Raw genomic sequence first — 18,837 nt, 5'->3', positions numbered from 1 at the left:
GTCACTTTGTAAAAGGAAATGATGCACCTCTGGATGGAGACAAATTTGTGTTTGTGAATCTGACAATAACATTTTCACATGCATTTTGAAACCCGTTTTCAAACGTTTGCTTTTTCAAGCCCCCAAAACGCCACTGTCATAAAGCGGCAAAAAGTTTAGTTAATGTGTAAATTGTCACTAAAAAGCTTTACCAAAATTAGTACCATGTGGGTTTATTTTAACACAGATGGACAATTATACACTTTAAAGTGAAATCCCCCCTCAAAAAAAAAAACCCCAAATAAGCTCCATTCTTATGTTCATAAACACTGAAGTATTTAAATTATTTACCTTTACCAAACCCATATTTCCTGTTTCAAAAAGGGAACAATGTCCTTTAAACTGAGATACAATGGTCAATCCATTTACTAGTCGTCATCTTTTTCAATGTAGGGCTTCACAGCAAAACGAGCAATTTGCCTGGCCAAGTATCTTTCTCTGGCTGAATTTACAGTCTGGTCACTGCTGCGTTTTGCAAATTTACTAGGTTCCTGTTTTGCATCACTTTGATCTTCAGTTTCCATAACCTTTTCTTCTTCTTTAGCATCATCAGTTTTCCCCTCACTAATTTTTTCATCATCCCCGATTTTTGTTTTGGTGTCCATTTTCTGGCTTTCTTTGTCCCTCTGATCTTGCTCTTCTTTGCGGTCCCGTTCTCTGTCCTTCGGGCTTCTGTCTCGATCTTGCTCTCCTTTCCGCTCCCGTTCTCTGTCTTTTGGGCTGCTGTTTCTTCTGTCCCTCTTACCATGTCTGTCATCTCTGTCCCTTTCCCTTCTGTCTCGGCTTCTGTCCTCTTCTCTGTCCCTGTCTCGTTCCCTCTCTCTTCTGCGGTCCCTGTCCTCCTTTCTATGACTGTGCTTGTCCTCTCTTTCTCTGTCTCTCGTCCTTTCTCTCTCCTTTGCCCTATCCCCATCTCTATATTTGTGACTCCTTTCTTTAACCTCTTTCTTCTCCCAGTCTTGCTCATCACCACTGTCTGAATGAGGGGATTTTTGTCTGTAGTGCCGTTTTGAGTGGTTGCCGCTTGTGGTGGCTTTATTGAACGTTGCTCTGTTATCGCTCTGGTCCTCATCACTGTGGGATTCAGCCTCGCTCTCTCTTCGTTTCAGTGCGGGCTCTGGGGTCGGTGGCTTTTCTGCTGCTGCAGAGCTTGTAGCTTTGTCCTCTCTAAAATAAGTTAAAGTTGATGATTAATAATTTAATTAGGGCTTTAAGAGTTACACAAACTTTCAAATAGTCTCTGCATTTTTAAAATGTGAAAAGTAACAAAGAATAAAAGAGCAGTTAAAGGGATAGGTCACCCAAAAATGAAAATTTACTCACTTTGTGTTCAAGAAATTCATACAGGTTTGGAACGACTTGAGGGTGAGTAAATGATGACATTTTTTGGTGAACTATCCCTTTAACCTTTTCAAATATAATTTGATGCAGTTTGAACTGAATACTTTTCATGTCTCATACTGCATAAATTTAAATGAAATTAAAAGTAGGGCTGCAGCTATCGATTCTTTTTGTAATCGATTAATCTAGCACTTAATCGATCGATTAATCTGATTTGTTTATTTTTTTACAACCAAAACAAATAATGCATAGCGAAAATGATGTGGCTGTAAAATGATCAAGCATTTGGCTTTTATTTCTAAAAAAACAGGTATTGGTTCCAACTCCAACATTTGGCTCCAAAACTAAGCCTATTTATTGCAATTTTTACCCATTTAGTGTTTATAAGTGCCAGTGACAAACAATTATATAACAATACAGTTAAGTCAACTTACTGTAAAACATGTATAACATGTAAAACTATGAATACAAACTTAAATAGTAAAGGCCATTTGGCCTTAGTTTTGTCTTCCTAATACAACATTACAAAAAAAGGATTGCACCTTCTGCAAATTACCCACCTGAGAACAAAAACGCATGGCGTGTGTGAGGAAGAGTGACGCCCCAGTCAGACCAGTTGCTTTATTGCAGTTTGGTACGGCAGAAATAGCCTACATACAATCATTTTCAATAGAACGCTGCATTTGGCTTGCATCACTTGCATTCCGGTGCATTTTAGGTGAAGCATCCGTTCGAAAAATCGCGTCACGTCCAAACATCACGTCCCTGTGTTTTCAGTGAATGCATGCTGAAATTATTGTTGCGTGGCTACATAAAAAGTTTAAGCATATGTGATGCATTGCCGCAATTGGTCATGACTGGCGCGTGAGAGAGACGAGGGTGCATGCGTGTGTGTGTGAAGGGGTTCTTTTTTTTTAGGCTATACTCTCTTAAAATTGAATGTGAATACGTTTACTACTTAAAAACATCAAAGCTAAACATCATATCTATCTTTACTCTCCGTCATCGCGCCAACTAAATTCAAAATGTCACGCGCTATGGTGTGCTTCCTGAACATGAACAACGGTCCGTGTGAATCAGATCCCTGAGTTTTTGCAGATCCCGAGGAATTTTTGTAATCGAGTTAATCAAGTAACTCGATGAATCGTTTCAGCCCTAATTAAAAGCTTTATTTTTCATCAACATACAGTTAATGACCTAAATGACAGGTCCAGTCAGGTTCTGCTGTACAGAAAAATTCAAATATTATTTTATAAAATAATATATAACCAATATTTACAACATACTCTTTTATCAAAAAAATGCTTTTTTTTTTATGAAAGCTTTTAATTATTTAATTTTTATTTTTATTAATATAATTAAAATTTGTTTTTTTAATGTTAAGCATATTGCATGTTTTGCAAGGGGTTTGTAAACTTATGAGCAGAACTGTACAGAAAGACCATTTACCTGTAACAATTTGATGTTAACCTGGGGTAGGTAATTGTGAATTTATGCACTTTATACTCGAAGTACCTGCTTGTTTTGCACTTAACTATGATAAATGAATCCACTTTATTTGTAATGTAAGAGCAGGCACAGACATTTTTAACTTTTTTTTTTTTAAATCTGCAAGGATTCTGGTGTCAAAAAACAGAATTATAAACACTGGTGAGTAGCTCAAAAAAAGAAATATCTTGCTTCCGCATTGCAAGATAAGGTGGATATGCCTCACCTTTGAGCACTACGATCAGGAACTGCCTCTTCTCCGACTGTCTGATTGAGAAGATGTCTATAAAATCCACTGAGATCCTTTTGCTTCTTGACATCCAGTGCAGCTGAAAATGATAAAGAAAACTATTATGCATGTCCATTTTAATACTCTTAAAGGGTTAGTTCAATCAAAAATGAAAATTCTGTCATTATTAACTCACCCTCATGTCATTCCAAACCTGTAAGACTTTCGTTCTTCTTCAGAACACAAATGAAGATCTTTTTGATGAAATCTGAGAGCTTTCTGTCCCTCCATAGACAGCTATGCAACTGGAACTTTGACGCTTCAAAAAGTTCATAAAGAGTTCGTAAAAAACTAATCCATATGAATTGAGCGGTTTAGTCCAAATTTTCTGAAGAGACTCGATGATGAACAGACTGAATTTAGGCTTATATTCATATATGAACATTGATCAGTGAACAAAAAAAAAAAGAAGCTCAACCAAACCTGCTTGACCCACGAGAACAAACCTTTTGCAGTAGCTCAAACATGCTGCGTAACACAAGAATGAACCTCATTGGCTCTCGCATGTCAGGAAAACATGCTTGAGCTTCTGTTGACCACAATTGGTGTGTGAGTTGATGAATGTTTATGTGAATAAAAGCCTAAATTCAGTCGGTTCATTATATAAAGCAATATTTTTTCTTGAGAAAATTTTGGACTAATCTGCTCAATTCATATGAATTAGTTTTACAATCTCTTTATGAAATTTTTGAAGCATCAAAGTTTCAGTTCCAAAGGCAGTCTATGGAGGGACAGAAAGCTCTCAGATTTCATCAAAAAGATCTTCATTTGTGTTCCGAAGATGAACAAAAGTATTATGGGTTTGGAATGACATGAAGGTGAATAATTAATCACCAAATTTTCATATTTATTTAGCAACAATGCATTATACTTCAAGAACTTACCTTCTAACTCTGCTTCCCTCTTCTCTCTCTCCAACTCTTCCTGTCTTTCTTTAAGCTTCTGGCGATAAGCTGAGGTGACAAAGGCCTCTTTATCAGCAAACTTCTCTCCCTCTGCCTCTCTTTCCTTCTGAATTTTCCTCTCATCACGACGTTCTTGTTCCTTCTTCCTCTCCTCCACTGCACGGAGCAGCTGGTTAATATACTTGGGCTGAAAATGTTGAAGTGAACAATTAGTTATTGAACGTGTTACTTCAAAAAAATTATTGCAAAGTATGATACTGTAATATAACAGCTGTACAGACTTAAATTGGTTTAAAGTAAAGGTCCATCCACACCAAAAACAATATCTAGAACAATAAATATAAAGTTTTTAGCATTCTAATCCTATAAGAATAGGGATGTCCACACTATGACAATAAAAACAACGAAGAGAAATTATATTGCTGGAATCACTTTCAGAACCTTTTTTTCCAGCTAATGAAGGGTGAAAACATTGACAGTCAATCAGAATCCATCCTGCTTTAAAGAGCTTGAGCATTTAAAGTGGCAGACGACAAAGCTGTAATGCAAGCTTATAATGAACAGAACAATACCATCCATTAGTGTGGATGCTAATATAGTTATAGTTATCATTCTTGGTGTGAACTGGTCTTAAAAAAAATGATTGAATGAACAAAGCAACTTTTTATTTGTGATAACATTTTAAAATATACCTTTTTATCTGTGCCACCTAGCAATTTCTTATTGCTTTCCAGTCTCTCTTTCTGAATATCATCATACACGCTGTCATATTCATAGACAGTGCTGTTCTCTTCAAGTGCCTTTTGCATCTCAAGACGGGTCTGAAGTGGGATATATAACAAAAGAACTGTTTTCAACAGCATTAACCTCAGAATTATGCAATGGTTGTTGGGATATCTTCCATGCTCACCTGCTTCATCATCTTCTTTTTGACTGCCTCCTTCTGCAAGGTCTCCCCAACAGAGGTCTACAATATAAGAGATTGTTTTATAACAGTGCACTGCTTTAAGTGTAGAGAAAGTGATACTCAGATTCATAGAAGCTGTCACCTCATCATCAGAATCATCTCCAAACACAGAGGGGCGCGAGAGAAGGGCAGATTTTGATGCACTCTTCTGGGGCAAAATGAGCCCATACCTTAAATACACATAAGCATGAATACACATAATATCCATTATAAGTGATATGGTTAATTTGAATTATAACATTCATACATATACACACATATACACATATATATATATATATATATATATATATATATATATATATATATATATATATATATATATATATATATATAAGCTGAAACCAGCCTAAGATTGTGGGGTTTTGACCAGCTGACCAACCATCTATATCCAGTTTAAACCATCAAAGTCCAGCTAACCAGCGTAGGCTGGTTTTATCTGTTTTTTTCCAGCAGTGGTTGCCAAGCAAAAGCGCTCCCAATTTCATAAAAGGTCAGTTAGCAACAAAAAAGCAATACTATTACATAAAGCGAATTAAAGATTTTAATAAAATGCAACATGTAAATACAATTTATTTATGATTTATAATATGGCTAATGTTATTGTATTTACATGTGTTTTGGGGATAGCAGCATTAGCTCAGTGGTTCGGACGATTTTGATTAGCTTATTCTTAGCAAGATACTCTTTAACAATATGTAGACTGTCAAAACATCATTATAAACAGTATATTTTTCATATGTCTTGTGTAAGTGGACAAAATAACTGAAAGTTAGCATTAAGACACTTACTGTTTACCAGAGAACGCCATCTTGCTTCCAAAACTAACTGGCGTAACGTTACAGCAGATTCGATCATTTAACATCAATACGACGTTAAAAAAACAAATCAGAATCGAAATGTAATTAATCACAATTATTTTAAAAAACGACTATGAATTAATATACCGTCTGAATGATTACAAATTAGTCATACTGATTTCGTTTATGTTGTTATGAAAGTACCGTACATGAATCGAACGACATATCAACTTGACCCATTTCTTTTGGGAACGTCCATAAAACGTTTCACCGATAGAAAGAAAAATATATGGAAACGTGATTATAATTGTACATTAATTAAGTTTAATCATTTTATTAACCTAATTTCAAAGTAATATACAAGGGTTTCAACTGCAGCACCATCAGTAACGTTAATTTGTTTTAGCCTACCATTTCTCTAAACCTCTAAAAGGAAACTGAATTAATTAATGACAAATTTAGATGTTTAAATATAGGCATTTAGATGAAATTAAGCATATGTGTATAAACATTTGTGGCATATTATTAATAGCCTACTTATTATTACAATGATAATAAGTAGCCTATAACTTATTATTACAATACATTTAATGCACTTCTATTTTCAAGTTTTTATTGTATGGTAAACTTGAACGATATTGCTGAAACGAAACTTTAAGTATATGCAGAACAGGCTGCCACTAGATGGTGACAATCTCTTTAATATATCTCTAAATCACCAAGCACCACACCCCAGCCAAGTTGCTGTCATTTTACTGCAAAAAGAATGCACACATTTTATTCCTTTAGCAAACAGAACAGACTGTACTATTACAAATATTTGAATCTTATAGGTGTTGGTAATATTTTTCCCTTACTGTATGTCATATAGGCCTTTTGCAAAAAGTGAATATGGTTAAAAGTTAATTGATCCATGTTTTGTATATCTTCTAATCAGTTCTTTATTTATATTATGTGTATAAGCACATTTAGATCCATTATTTGATTTTTGTCCATTTATTTCTGTTATGTGTATTGTGCACGCACCTGATTTGAATGTTTTAAATGATTTAATTATATATGTCGAATGGCATTCTTTGTATTGTATCTCAGCATTAACCCAAACTCTGTTACACCTGCGGTAATCCTAATATCATTTTCTTTACTCTCACTGTTAATGCCATTCAAGTGACTGTAGGTACCAGTGGATTTGGTTGAATGGTCAGAGGCAAATAGAGCAAAACAAGGTATGAGGAAGTTTCCACTAACAGATGAAGTTGTGTGTATCAAATTCTGTGTCGGGTGGCTTCACACTTGTCATGAAGTAAAAAAACTGTGTACTATCTATTCATCTTTGAGAGTATCACATGGCCCACAAAGAAATGAGTTACATTTGCTTTGGCATGTGTGAAGCAGCTGTGTGGGAGTAGAGGTTATGAGCAAAAGAAGAGGAAAGTCACAGCTTGTCTGTAAACCCATTTCCTGTCTGCACATCATCTGAGACAACAGAGATGCTGGTCTCTGTCTCTCTCTCTCTCTGTGTGTGTGTGTGTGTGTGTGTGTGCGCGCACACACACATGTTCGTTTTTGTGAATTGTGGGGACATTCCATAGGCGTAATGGTTTTTATACTGTACAAACTGTATTTACTATCCCCCTACACTACCCCTACCCCTAAACCTAACCATCACAGGAAACTGTGCACACTTTTATCATCTCACAAAAACTCATTCTGTATGATTTATAAGCTTTTTGTGGGGACATGGGGTAATATCCTCATAAGTCACCACTTTTGGTAATACCTATGTCATACCCATGTCATTATACACATTTGTGTCCTGATATATGTGTGTGTGTGTGTGTTGCTGTTGTTGGGTGTATGCATTACTAATGAATTATTATAATTTAATTACAGTTATTTTTGATGTAATTGCATTAAATACTGTATAGATTATAGAACAATTAAGATAAATAGCCAATTAACCATGTTTGATAGGTTTAAAGTAGGGCTGTCAAACAATTAATCACGATTAATCACATACAAAATAAAAGTTTGAAAGTTTGAGTTTTCCTTATATGTGGGTGTACTGTGTGTAATTATTATGTATATAAATACAAACACATATACAAAAGTATATTTATTGATTTTTATTTTATATAATTTATATTATATATAAATACAAATATTTTGTACATAACATATTTCTCTTATACATTAATTTGTGTGTATTTCTAAATACATATTAATTACACACAGTACTCACACATATATTATGCAAACTCATACTTTTATTTTGTATGCGATTAATCGTGATTAATCGTTTGACAGCCCTAGTTTAAAGTGATTTTCATTTACCCACCCTCATGTGAGACACAAAAGAAGATATGTTGAACAATGTTGATTGTCAGAGTTTCGGAACCCTTTGACTTCTATTGTATTTTTTGTCCATACACGCAAATCAATGGGAAATGAAACTGGTTACCAACATTCTTCATGTTCATTATACAATTTCACGTTCCACAGAAGCGAGCAATACACGTTTGGAACGTCATGATGGTAAGTAAATGATGAAAGAAATCCAATCTGGACCTTTTAAAAATGATGTTTTATTCATTATTTCACATGCTTGTTCAGTACACATACAGTTAACCATGGCTTGAGGCCACTGAATCTTGACAGCTGGCGGTTCCGGCGCATGCGCAGAGCAGCCGCAGGGAGGAAGCGCGACAGAGCAGTAGCAACGGACGAGCTGCGGCTGATATCCCCTGACACAATTATGTCTGTCTCGCCACCACCAGTTTCTCTCAGGTATCCGTTTACCGGAGCCTGAATGGCGTTGGTAACTGTGCAGCGGTCGCCTACTCCAAGCGCAACATCCAGTCCGTGCGTTTCGGTGAGTGACTCGCATCTTTCTTTTTTCCCGACACCTTCCACCGCCTCGGTAGTTTTGGGTTCATTTCCGCTGTTTCCTAAGGTCCGTTTGTCCTCAGACGCTATAAAAACACGCATGCGTGAAATATAGACTCGGAATTACATTGTTGTCCATATGGCTTATCAAATATCTGGCGAGCGTGCGACATGGGCTGTATCTCAGTCGTTGAGATTTTCTGCAAAATCTACCGGTTGTTTGCAGTGGCATGTCACAGACAGGAAGTGTTTCATAATTGCTGAAATGACTCAAAGCCTCTTTCTGACAATGTATCAAATAGTTATATTCAAATACAAATTTGACTATGACAATGTGATTCAAACGAAAGTCTTGTTGGAACCAGGAAGTAAACAGCTGTCCCCTTAAAAACTGAGCCAGTCATAGTAAACAGGCTGTCTGTGGGGTAGTGAAAATGTGAGAATATAAACGTCCAAAACTAGACTGAATAGCAGGAGGCAGCATTTTTGTTAAATATAACGTAAAGCAAGGTTGTTGTTTTTTTTTTTTTTATGTAAATGACCCAATATTTGTTAATCCCCTTGTCAGGGACCCCTTCACAATAGAATAAGCTATATATTTTAATGTATAATAACCATTTAAACTGCCAAAGTAATGTATTAAAGCATGCCCTCTACCAGGGACGTGCACAGACATTTTGGGGGGCAGGGGCTCAAGTGGAAAAAAAAGGGCACTTATATTTATAAAAAAAAAAAAATAAACCCTTAAATATATTAAGACAACTCCTGACTTCCCTTACACTCATGCAATTGTTTTATACTCCACAGATTTCTACAAAATAATTAATTCACATATAGAGACCATGGTCTTCTTTAGTATTCACTAGGTTTATCACGAGAGAAGGCAACAGCAACTATTTTCAAGCTATATATTTAGAATAAATGACTGCACCTAGGAGAGGGACATAGTTTCACTAATAATTTGTTTAAATCAATAAATCATTTTAATTTTTTTTTTTTTTTTTGGTGTTATTGGAATACTTCTTTCATGAAGTGGACAGTTTTAAGATTGTGGTCCATTTTTGCTGCCATGTCTTTTACTCTAATGGAAAGAAAACTCAACCCTAACCTACACATTTAGATGGTGTTTGTTTTAAGCCTACTACCCTCCATCTGTTTGCATCTGTAGATTTATTCTAAATTAACCAAAACAAGCTAATCTGCATATTTAAACACGTCAATAATTTGTTTTCCTGAACTGTTAATGCATTATATATTATAACAAATGCCGGCAGAGGGCACCAAAAGCGTGCTGATTTTTGTTGTTAGACAGCACAGCACAATCAAATACACGATCAAAGCCAACCATGATTCAAAATATGTTATTAGCTAAATAATAATATTCGGCCACTTCTTTGTGATAGAAATGCTACAGCCACTGTAATTTCTTCAACAAAAATATGTGGACATCAAACATGCAAAGACAGAGCGAGGGTTTAAACTTTTGTTGATGTATTATCATGTGCGTAGATTTAAGAATAGAATTATGTAGCTAATGCTGTATTATGATTTTTAAATAGTTTTAATAAACCATGCATCCTTAGAAAACTGTCTAATAATGCGGTTCATGTGCGTCCATGGAATGATCCTCTTCTGGTATTGACAGCCCTACAGTTATCTTCACCATGGTTCAAAACGCAATGCATAGCACAGTAAAATAATTGAAATTATAATATAACATAAATTAGTATCAAATCAGGCAGATGCGTTGATGGTGGTCAAACTATTAATGCAGCGTTACATGTAAAAATAACCATAAATAGCCAAAATTTCAGGTTTGTGAACATAGGCTAGCCTACCTGAAAGAAATGCACGGGATGCATCCATCTAGAGCTTTTTTTATTTTTCGCTTCTCATCGCCAGACAGCAGTTGCATTTTCACGGGAATAGCTGTCACAAGTTTTCAGCCAGCAGCAAACTCAAGGTGGGGTGAGGTAGGGCGGGGCGCGCGAGCGTGCGGGCATGAATGGCGCGTCGCGGAGTGAGGGCATCTGAACTCGACAATGCCGACCTGATATAGTATTTTTTAAATTTGTTTTATTCAGTAAATATATTTGTTTGACAGGGAAGCTGTGCGCAAAGAGGAATATTAATTTATTAAAAAAAAAAAAAAAAAAACACCCTAGAAAAAAAAGGGCACTTTCTCTCGAGAAAGAAAAAGGGCAGGTGCTCAAGCCCCTTTTTTGTCTATGTGTGCACGTGCCTGCCCTCTACCCATTAATTAGATAAAACTGAAGAGAAATATTTTCAGAAATATTTGTGCAGCTCTTTTCAAAATAAATATGATTTCAAGGAGAAACTTAACAACACAAACTAATCTTGAACTATTTAACTATTATTATTGTTTCCCACCAGTCTTTAGGCTGCAGAATGAATATTATAAAGTTCAATAATAATAATATTGTGTTACACGCAATACAATTGTTACAAGAAAATATTTTTTTTGTTTCAAATTTACTTAACACCACCTGCAGCCTCTATGGGTCCTTAGACTCCTGTTTGAAATCACTTGACCTGGAGGAATGTAAATTTGTATGTAAAGATAAAGGCCAAGACCTATGATGAAGCAATTAGTTTTTACCACTACAGAGTCATATTTCACTGTTTATTTAGTTGCTAAAACTGCAGCCATGATGGTGCTGTTAAAATCTGGGTCAGTATGACAGAACTCGTAGGATTGATTCCAGGTGGGGTTGATTCAGGTTCTAGGAACCAATATATGTTTTCATCTTCTTGAGCAGTACACTTAACCCCAACCTGTTTGTTAAATATCATCTGTTAAGTATAACCAGTGGACAAACGTGGACTTACGTTGTCATTCTAAGGTCATGTATCATGTGACGTCAGCAAGAAATCTCATGTGAGAGTTTGACTTCTATGGAGCACCAATACTATACATGCAACAAATCTGGTATTAGTTTGCTGTACTATGCGTTAACTATACATTTATGTGAACTATGCGTATGACTATAAACTATTTGAACACATTGGATAGTGAAATATTTTGGAGGTCTAGATCGCCAGTCATTTGGCTTAAAACCAAATGATTCAAACAGAAATTTCTGGAGTGAAACATTTCCATAATGCAAAACACTGAGCTTTCATTTGGGTTTATGCAAAATCATGCCCATCTTGGGTAACGTCTATCTGCCATGAGTAACTTGAGATAAATTGGTTCTCTGATAGCCCTGTCTTTTTTGGCACATACAATGTATTTATGAACATGGCAAATCTCAGGCTTTATTGATACAGTGCATTTCAAATTAGGCACAATACTGATGCTGCTGTGTTTAATTAAAAACAACAATGTTCCCCTTGTGTTTTTGCAATAGAATTATTATTGTCACACAACTGGTCTGGTGGAAGTTTCTTCAGTGTTTACAGAGCCGGTTGTGTCATTGTTTAAAAAAAAAAGAAAAAAAAAGAAGCAAGTTTCTAAATATTCTGTCAGCCTTTATCAAATTCTGTCTTAATATGATATTGCGCCTCACTTTGTCTATGTTCTGCTATCTGGAGTAAAGATGGTACTGGGAACTGTTCATTTTAAAATCTTTTAGGCTTTAAACTCCAAACTCTTCTTAACATGTTCATATGCATTTAGCCTGAAATCCCTATATCTTCAGTTGCTCATCTGCTCTAAATATAATAATGTGGGCTTATCCAATGATCTGAGCTGTCAGACCCAAATAAATGGTGCAGCATTTGAAAGGTCTAATAAGCTGTATGGATGGATAGAATTTATTGGTCACATATTAAAGTAGGGCTCTTCACAGCGATACTCCATGTTATATATATATATATATTTAATTTCAATTATTTTTTGTGAGAATTGAAAATATGTGCAAAATTAACTTTTTAACAACCAAAACTACCCTTATGAAACCTTATAAAATGCAACACTCAATTTGGTGTCCCTGCTCTGTCTCTGCATGAATTGATATCTTTAAAAGACCACTGAATTAAAGATTGAATTTTGATGTTAATCTTTACATTGCATTTTCATCTTATTGTTTAGCCTCTGAGTTATGCCTAGAGGTAATATTTTATGTTGCAGATCAATAAGAATAATAAATCTCTGTTTCCTTTTATTATTATTTTTTTAAAGGAGTCTGGCAGTGGGGAAGATGACCGCCGATCTCAGCCCAGAAGGTAAAGGATAAACTCATTCTCAATGAAGCCTTGATGTCTTAAAAACAAGTAGTTATAAAGTCACAGGGCCTGTTTACACATGGTCACTTTGTGCATTTTCTCTGATTGGATTGTGAATTGACCAGGGCCCTAATGTCTAAAACCTTCTGTAGATTTCATCCTAAAAGTGTGAGTAGGCACAAAAGCTTGATTTGACGTACTCACAAACGTTTTCTGTTTCAAAAACACAGGAAGTAATTCTGGTAAATATACACATAAGTCACATGAACAGCACACAAGTCACTTACATGACAACCAAGTTGTCCACATAGTATCCTTGCCAGAGCTCATGGTAAGATCCATTTTTAGATTGTGCCATAAAAGTTGGAGGAAATAGGAAACTACAAGTGAAAGAGTACCGTAAACCCACACATATTAACCGGTATCTTAACCGGTATTAACCGGTATGATTCCCACCACCCATTGGAACAAAAACTGGGTGTGATTCGCACCTTGCAACATCAGACGGAGAGTGTACACACATATCCTGAGGCCAGAGAACAAGAAAATAACTACATTAAACATGCACTGAAAGAATGTGGTTATCCAGATTGGGCATTTACAGGGCTCGAAATTAACATTTTTACTTGGTAGCACTGGTTCTCCCAACTTCAAAAAGTTCACCACTGTTAAAAAAGCCTTGTCATTCACCTGTCTGAGTAAAAATGTTGCTTGTATGGAAAAAAAAAGATTTTTGTGTTGTAAATATAATTTATTCTGAAGCAATTTTCTCCTTGGTGTTCACTCAGCTTTGATATTTAAATCTAAAGAGCTTTTTTACCTAATCTTATTCAATATATGCTTCTTCGTTCATTTTAAATTCTTAAATTTGATCAATATATTCAATTAAATAATAATTAACAATTAAATAATTTACACTGAAAAATTACAACTGCATAAAATGTTTGAATATACAAATATGAAATGTTGGAAAGTATGATACTTTTAAAAAATGAAATTGAGACGCCAGTAGGTGGCGGCAGGTGACCGGCTTAATGAGAGAGTCATTGAGTCATTCATTCAAATGAATCGTTCAAACTGACAATTCATTCAAGACGAGATTCATTTAAGATTCTTTGACTCAAACGTTTCGTTCAAAATGCTGAATCGTTAAGTAATGAAAACATTTTGCATGCTAGTTAGCTCCATGTCACGAGACAACAGAGCGCAGTGAAAGGGAGTGATTGACGGCTAATATTAACCAACCTAAAAGCTGTTAAAACTTAAGAACAAAAAGATGAAGTTTAATTGGTTGTGAACGGTGGATCAGTTACTGTATCAGCTCACAGCAGGCACATACGGTGCAGTAATTAGCAAACATTTTGTGGAGAAAGGAAAACAACAATTATTTGCACTCACACAAATGCTCCCAAATGTATTTTGAGGTCGCACAGATAAAATTTAGGGAGCATATGCGACCAAAATGGTTGCAATTTCGAGCCTTGATTTATTAAAACCAATATAAGATGTAAAAGGAGGGCAAAACGATCAAGAGCGAGTACTAGTGTCCATAAAAACCATGTGGTCATCCCCTATGTGGCTGGAGTATCTGAGAAGTTCAGAAGGGTTTTCTCCAAGCATAACATTCCTGTGTATTTTAAACCAATGACTACATTAAGACAACATTTGATCCATCCAAAGGGCCAGATTCCTAAAACACCTTAAAGGGTTAGTTCACCCAAAAATGAAATTTCTATCATTAAGTACTCACCCTCATGTTGTTCCAAACCCGTAAGACCTTCATTCTACTTCGGAACACCAATTAAGATATTTTTGATGAAATCCAAGAGGTTTTTATTAATCTCTAATAGAAAGCAACAAAATTTCCACATTCAAGTTCCAGAGAAGTAGTAAAGACATTGTTAAAATAGTCAACGTGACTACAGTGGTTCAACCTTAATGTTATGAAGCGACAAAAATACTTTTTGTGCGCAAAAACAAAACAAAAATAATGGCTTCATTCAAGAATTTTTCCTCTTCCCTGTCAGTCTTCTATGCAGTTGATGCAGTGAACGCAGTGCAGAACTTCCGTGTTTACGTTCAAATGCCGGCTCAGTATTGGCCTCAGTATTGGTTCTGACGTAGATCACGGAAGCTCTGCACTGTGTTCACTGCATCAAGCGTGCATCATTGATCATTGCAGTTTATTTTAAAGAGGAATTATCACACGCCTAGCACTCCTCACTGTCATTGAACCATTAAAACAAATCTTGCCGCAAGAAAATTGTTCAAAAGTAGCACATCCCCTATAAATATCTAAATTAATGAGAGTGAAATATTTGATCTAAATGTGTGTATATCATAGTGAAAACAGTTTTAAAATCATTCTGTTTACTTCATTACTTCACTCACTCCAGTAAAATAGTGTGCATGGCAGGGGCGTCACTGGGCCCATTTTAGGAGGGCGATATGGCAAGACGGTTTCCCATCCACTGTAAAATCTGGGCTTATAATAGTAGTAGTAATGATAATAACAATAATAATAATGATAGTAATTATTATTATTTTAAATATTCCTTTCATCTCCATTACATGAGACTTGACTTTTCCTACTTTATACTTCAGTACAATAAAATTGCTAAAATTTGTCATAATATTCATTTTATAATAAATCCAAAAGCACAACACATGAAAAGAACTATAAAAAGGATTGTAAATGGCAAATTAGCTAATGAGTGGTTCTCTGCAGCCATCTACTTATAGTTATAGTGGTAATTTCATGTCATTTTCATGAAAAGTGTTTTTGTTTTCCACCAGGTGACAGAAATCCTCCACTAAAGCATAGCACATTACAAATATATTGCAACATATTTATTGTTTGTTGCATATTTGTGTATTTTAGTTGTGTGTTGACCATATAAAGATACTATTATTAAAATGTTAATTTTTAAATATAATATTAGACTATATTATTTTTACTTATGAGTAATTCATTAACAAAAAATGAAAAATTGTCTCTTTGGTCAAAAAAGGTTCCCGACCCATGCATTAGGCAGTCACACGAACAAGGACCTTTATAATTTCTTTCTAATGACTCCTACTTTATGACGTAATGGCAATGACACAGAGCAATGACACAGAGTAAAGAAAGCTCTCTCTTTCATAATGTCTTTAAAGCTCTCGGGTGAAAAGTTGAAATTATATAACAAAATCTTTCCCTTAAGTGGTTACAATGTTAACAGAGTTTTTTTCCCTAAAGATATTATAAGCTCTATGGTATCTCTGATCTTTAGAGCTGTGTCAGAAATCAATAGCATACTGTCCTTAACTAAACTGAGACCTCACTTGCTCTTCTCATGCGCATATCATATAGTTTATGCGTATATCTTTGACATTTTAATCAGACATTTTTAAATGATGATTAGTAAGAGATTAAGAGTATACTTCCATTTTTTGAGAGAGTATCAAATGAGATGGGAAGTTCTCATATATCAGTGTCACTGAATATGCCATCAGATATCGGACCTCTTTAATAACACATTGCATGCTGTAGATTGACAGATCATTAAACCACAGCTCTGATTTCTATGGACATTATTATCATGATAGCAGTGACAACTTACGAGACCTGCTCTGAGTTCCAGTGATTTCGTCATGTCGAGTTAGACGGTCATTTTGTGACAACATGATGTAGTTTTTCCTCTCATGTTCGTTCATAGAGACACCGAACAAGCAAGTTCAGCCAGTTTCATCTTTACTCAAGTTTCCATAAATCATTCTTGATTTTAGAGCTTCTGCGTCCTGCAATATTTCCTATTTCTTTCATAGTCAACAGTAGTATATCAAATCACTTGTACACAGTTTTAGTGTGCTTACATATTTACATCACTTAAGAATACTACTTAACATAGCAGCAGAATAAATTGTATCTTATTGATGTGCATTAATTAGTATTTTGCTGAAGCTGACAATGGGAAACACCAAAACCACTGGAGTGAATTATACATTTTTGTCTTGTTGGTTCATTAACATCATAATTTCAGTAAATGTCAGTAGATTTTTAGAAGGTGTTTAGAAATATTGAGGTCTTGAGGCCAATATATTCTGATTTATGAAGAATAGGGCTGCAAGTAGTGGATCAACGGATCACAAAACTCACAGTTCAAATGATATTGCGGGTTTTGATTCATGGATCGGATAATTTTTCACATCAGCAAAATTTAATGTGGCCAATGTAACTTTGCTTTCCATTTATTACTTAAAGCACATCTAAAAACCACAGGAAAAACTACTAACCTTACTAATAAAGTTCAAACATTATTAAAGAGTTAGTTCAACCAAAAATGAAAATAATGTCATTAATTACTCACCCTCACGTCATTCACCTTCGTTCATCTTCGGAACACAAATTAAGATGTTTTTGATGAAATTCGATGGCTTAGTGAGGCCTCTATTGCCAGCAATGTCACTGAACCTCTCAAGATCCAGAAAGGTACTAAAGACATATTTAAAACGGTTCATGTGAGTACAGTGGTTCTACCTTAATATTATAAAGCGACGAGAATAGTTTTTGTGTGCCACAAAAACAACTTTTCAACAATATCTAGTGATGAGCAATTTCAAAACACTGCTTCGAAGCTTTATGGATGTTTTTTTTTTTTTTTTTTTTCGAAACAGTGGTTCACTTTAAGAACGAATGCATGGATCCAGTATAATGATACACATTTGATTTCTTTCTCAACTGTTATACAGAATACTTGCCAAGACTGGCATTTTGATAGAATTTTGTGTACGTTTGTTCAAGCTCATGAAGATGCGAAAGAGGAATCAATTTGCTGTTTGTGTACTATCTGAAATGGCTGTGCGAGAGTACCGAATTGATGGTGGAACTTAGCAATTAATCCACAAAACACATGCGTGACAAACTGTGATCCATTTAACCTCTAGCTCCAAGCAATGGTTTCCACACTGGAGTGGTTTTATTAGTCATTGCCGAAGGGCACTAGAAGGGTGAGTAGAGCGGCATTTAGAACAAGTCAAAACAGGGATGGAGACGCTGGTAAGAACATGTGAAGGAGGAGGATGAGAGTGTTTGCGGATTTGTAGAAATTAGACAAGTACATTCATGACTGATCTAGCATAAAAAGTTTTTGTCACACTGCACAACATGCATCTAATAAACTTGGGTACAACATGTATGTAGACTGTACGATAATGACACCCATTGAATCGTTAACTACGATGCAAGTTAGTATTATACTTTTATATACAGTAATAAGTATTTTCTCAAGCTTTTTCTCAATAAAGTAGATTATTTTCAATGGAACCCATGTCGCCTTAGCTTATGCCTGTCTCCTTCCTTTTTATAGGAAGTTGTTTCTAGTATATAATTGAGACGTTGTTGTCTATTGTAACACCTGCTTTGAAAATGGGCACAATTTACTGCCATTAACAAATGTAAAAAATGTTTGTAATTTTTACTGAAAAATAACAAATCGGCATATTAGAATGATTTCTGAAGGACCATGTAAAGTTGAAAACTGGAGTAATGGCTGCTGAATATATAAAATATTTTTACTGTATTTTTGATACTTTGTGAGCATAAGAGTGTCCATTTAAAGACATTTTATTTAATTTTTTAAAAAATATTTAATTTCTAATTCTAATAAATAGAAACTTCCTTCTGTGTAAAATGGATATTGGCACAGGGTCAGTCACGTGTGTTCTGATAACATGTGCTGATGGCCTTTAGTGGAACAGCCTCTTGATGGTCTGCCGGTGCTGTTGGACTTTTTTTCTTGTATGAACAGCTGTGTTTTATATGTACTACTGATAATGTTCCCACAATTTCTGAGCAGTCCTTTTCTCACATCTATAAACATGACATTATTAGATGTACAAGGGAAGGTGTTCATTCACGTAACGCATATATCTACTATATGCAAAATAAATAGA

The 18,837-nt window shown here is 35.2% G+C and overlaps 2 protein-coding genes across 3 annotated transcripts in view; one reads left to right on the top strand and one right to left on the bottom strand.

The window, feature by feature from the left end:
* Positions 1-196: 196 nt before the first annotated feature.
* nsrp1 (nuclear speckle splicing regulatory protein 1) lies at positions 197-5,848 on the bottom strand. The gene is made up of 7 exons (XM_067376973.1): positions 5,821-5,848; positions 5,112-5,199; positions 4,973-5,029; positions 4,755-4,883; positions 4,042-4,249; positions 3,095-3,197; positions 197-1,206 (listed from the first exon to the last, which is right to left on the bottom strand). The coding sequence occupies exons 1-7, from the start codon at positions 5,838-5,840 to the stop codon at positions 408-410; spliced, it is 1,404 nt and encodes a 467-aa protein (XP_067233074.1). The 5' UTR covers positions 5,841-5,848; the 3' UTR covers positions 197-407.
* Positions 5,849-8,196: 2,348 nt separating this feature from the next.
* Positions 8,197-18,837, top strand: part of ssh2b (slingshot protein phosphatase 2b) — a 32,634-nt gene continuing 21,993 nt past the window's right edge. The window contains exons 1-3 of one of the 2 annotated variants that reach the window (XM_067375554.1): positions 8,197-8,364; positions 8,443-8,701; positions 12,860-12,903. In XM_067375554.1, the coding sequence (XP_067231655.1) occupies positions 8,639-8,701; positions 12,860-12,903 (107 nt within the window). In that variant the 5' untranslated portion in view covers positions 8,197-8,364; positions 8,443-8,638. Of the gene's footprint in view, positions 8,702-12,859; positions 12,904-18,837 lie in introns of both variants that reach the window. The other variant, XM_067375553.1, reaches the window with a different exon arrangement.

The sequence above is a fragment of the Chanodichthys erythropterus genome, chromosome 22, assembly GCF_024489055.1.
Source record: "Chanodichthys erythropterus isolate Z2021 chromosome 22, ASM2448905v1, whole genome shotgun sequence".
NCBI lineage: Eukaryota > Metazoa > Chordata > Actinopteri > Cypriniformes > Xenocyprididae > Chanodichthys > Chanodichthys erythropterus.
Note: the sequence above shows the minus strand (reverse complement) of the source record. Positions and strands in the feature narration are given on the sequence as shown.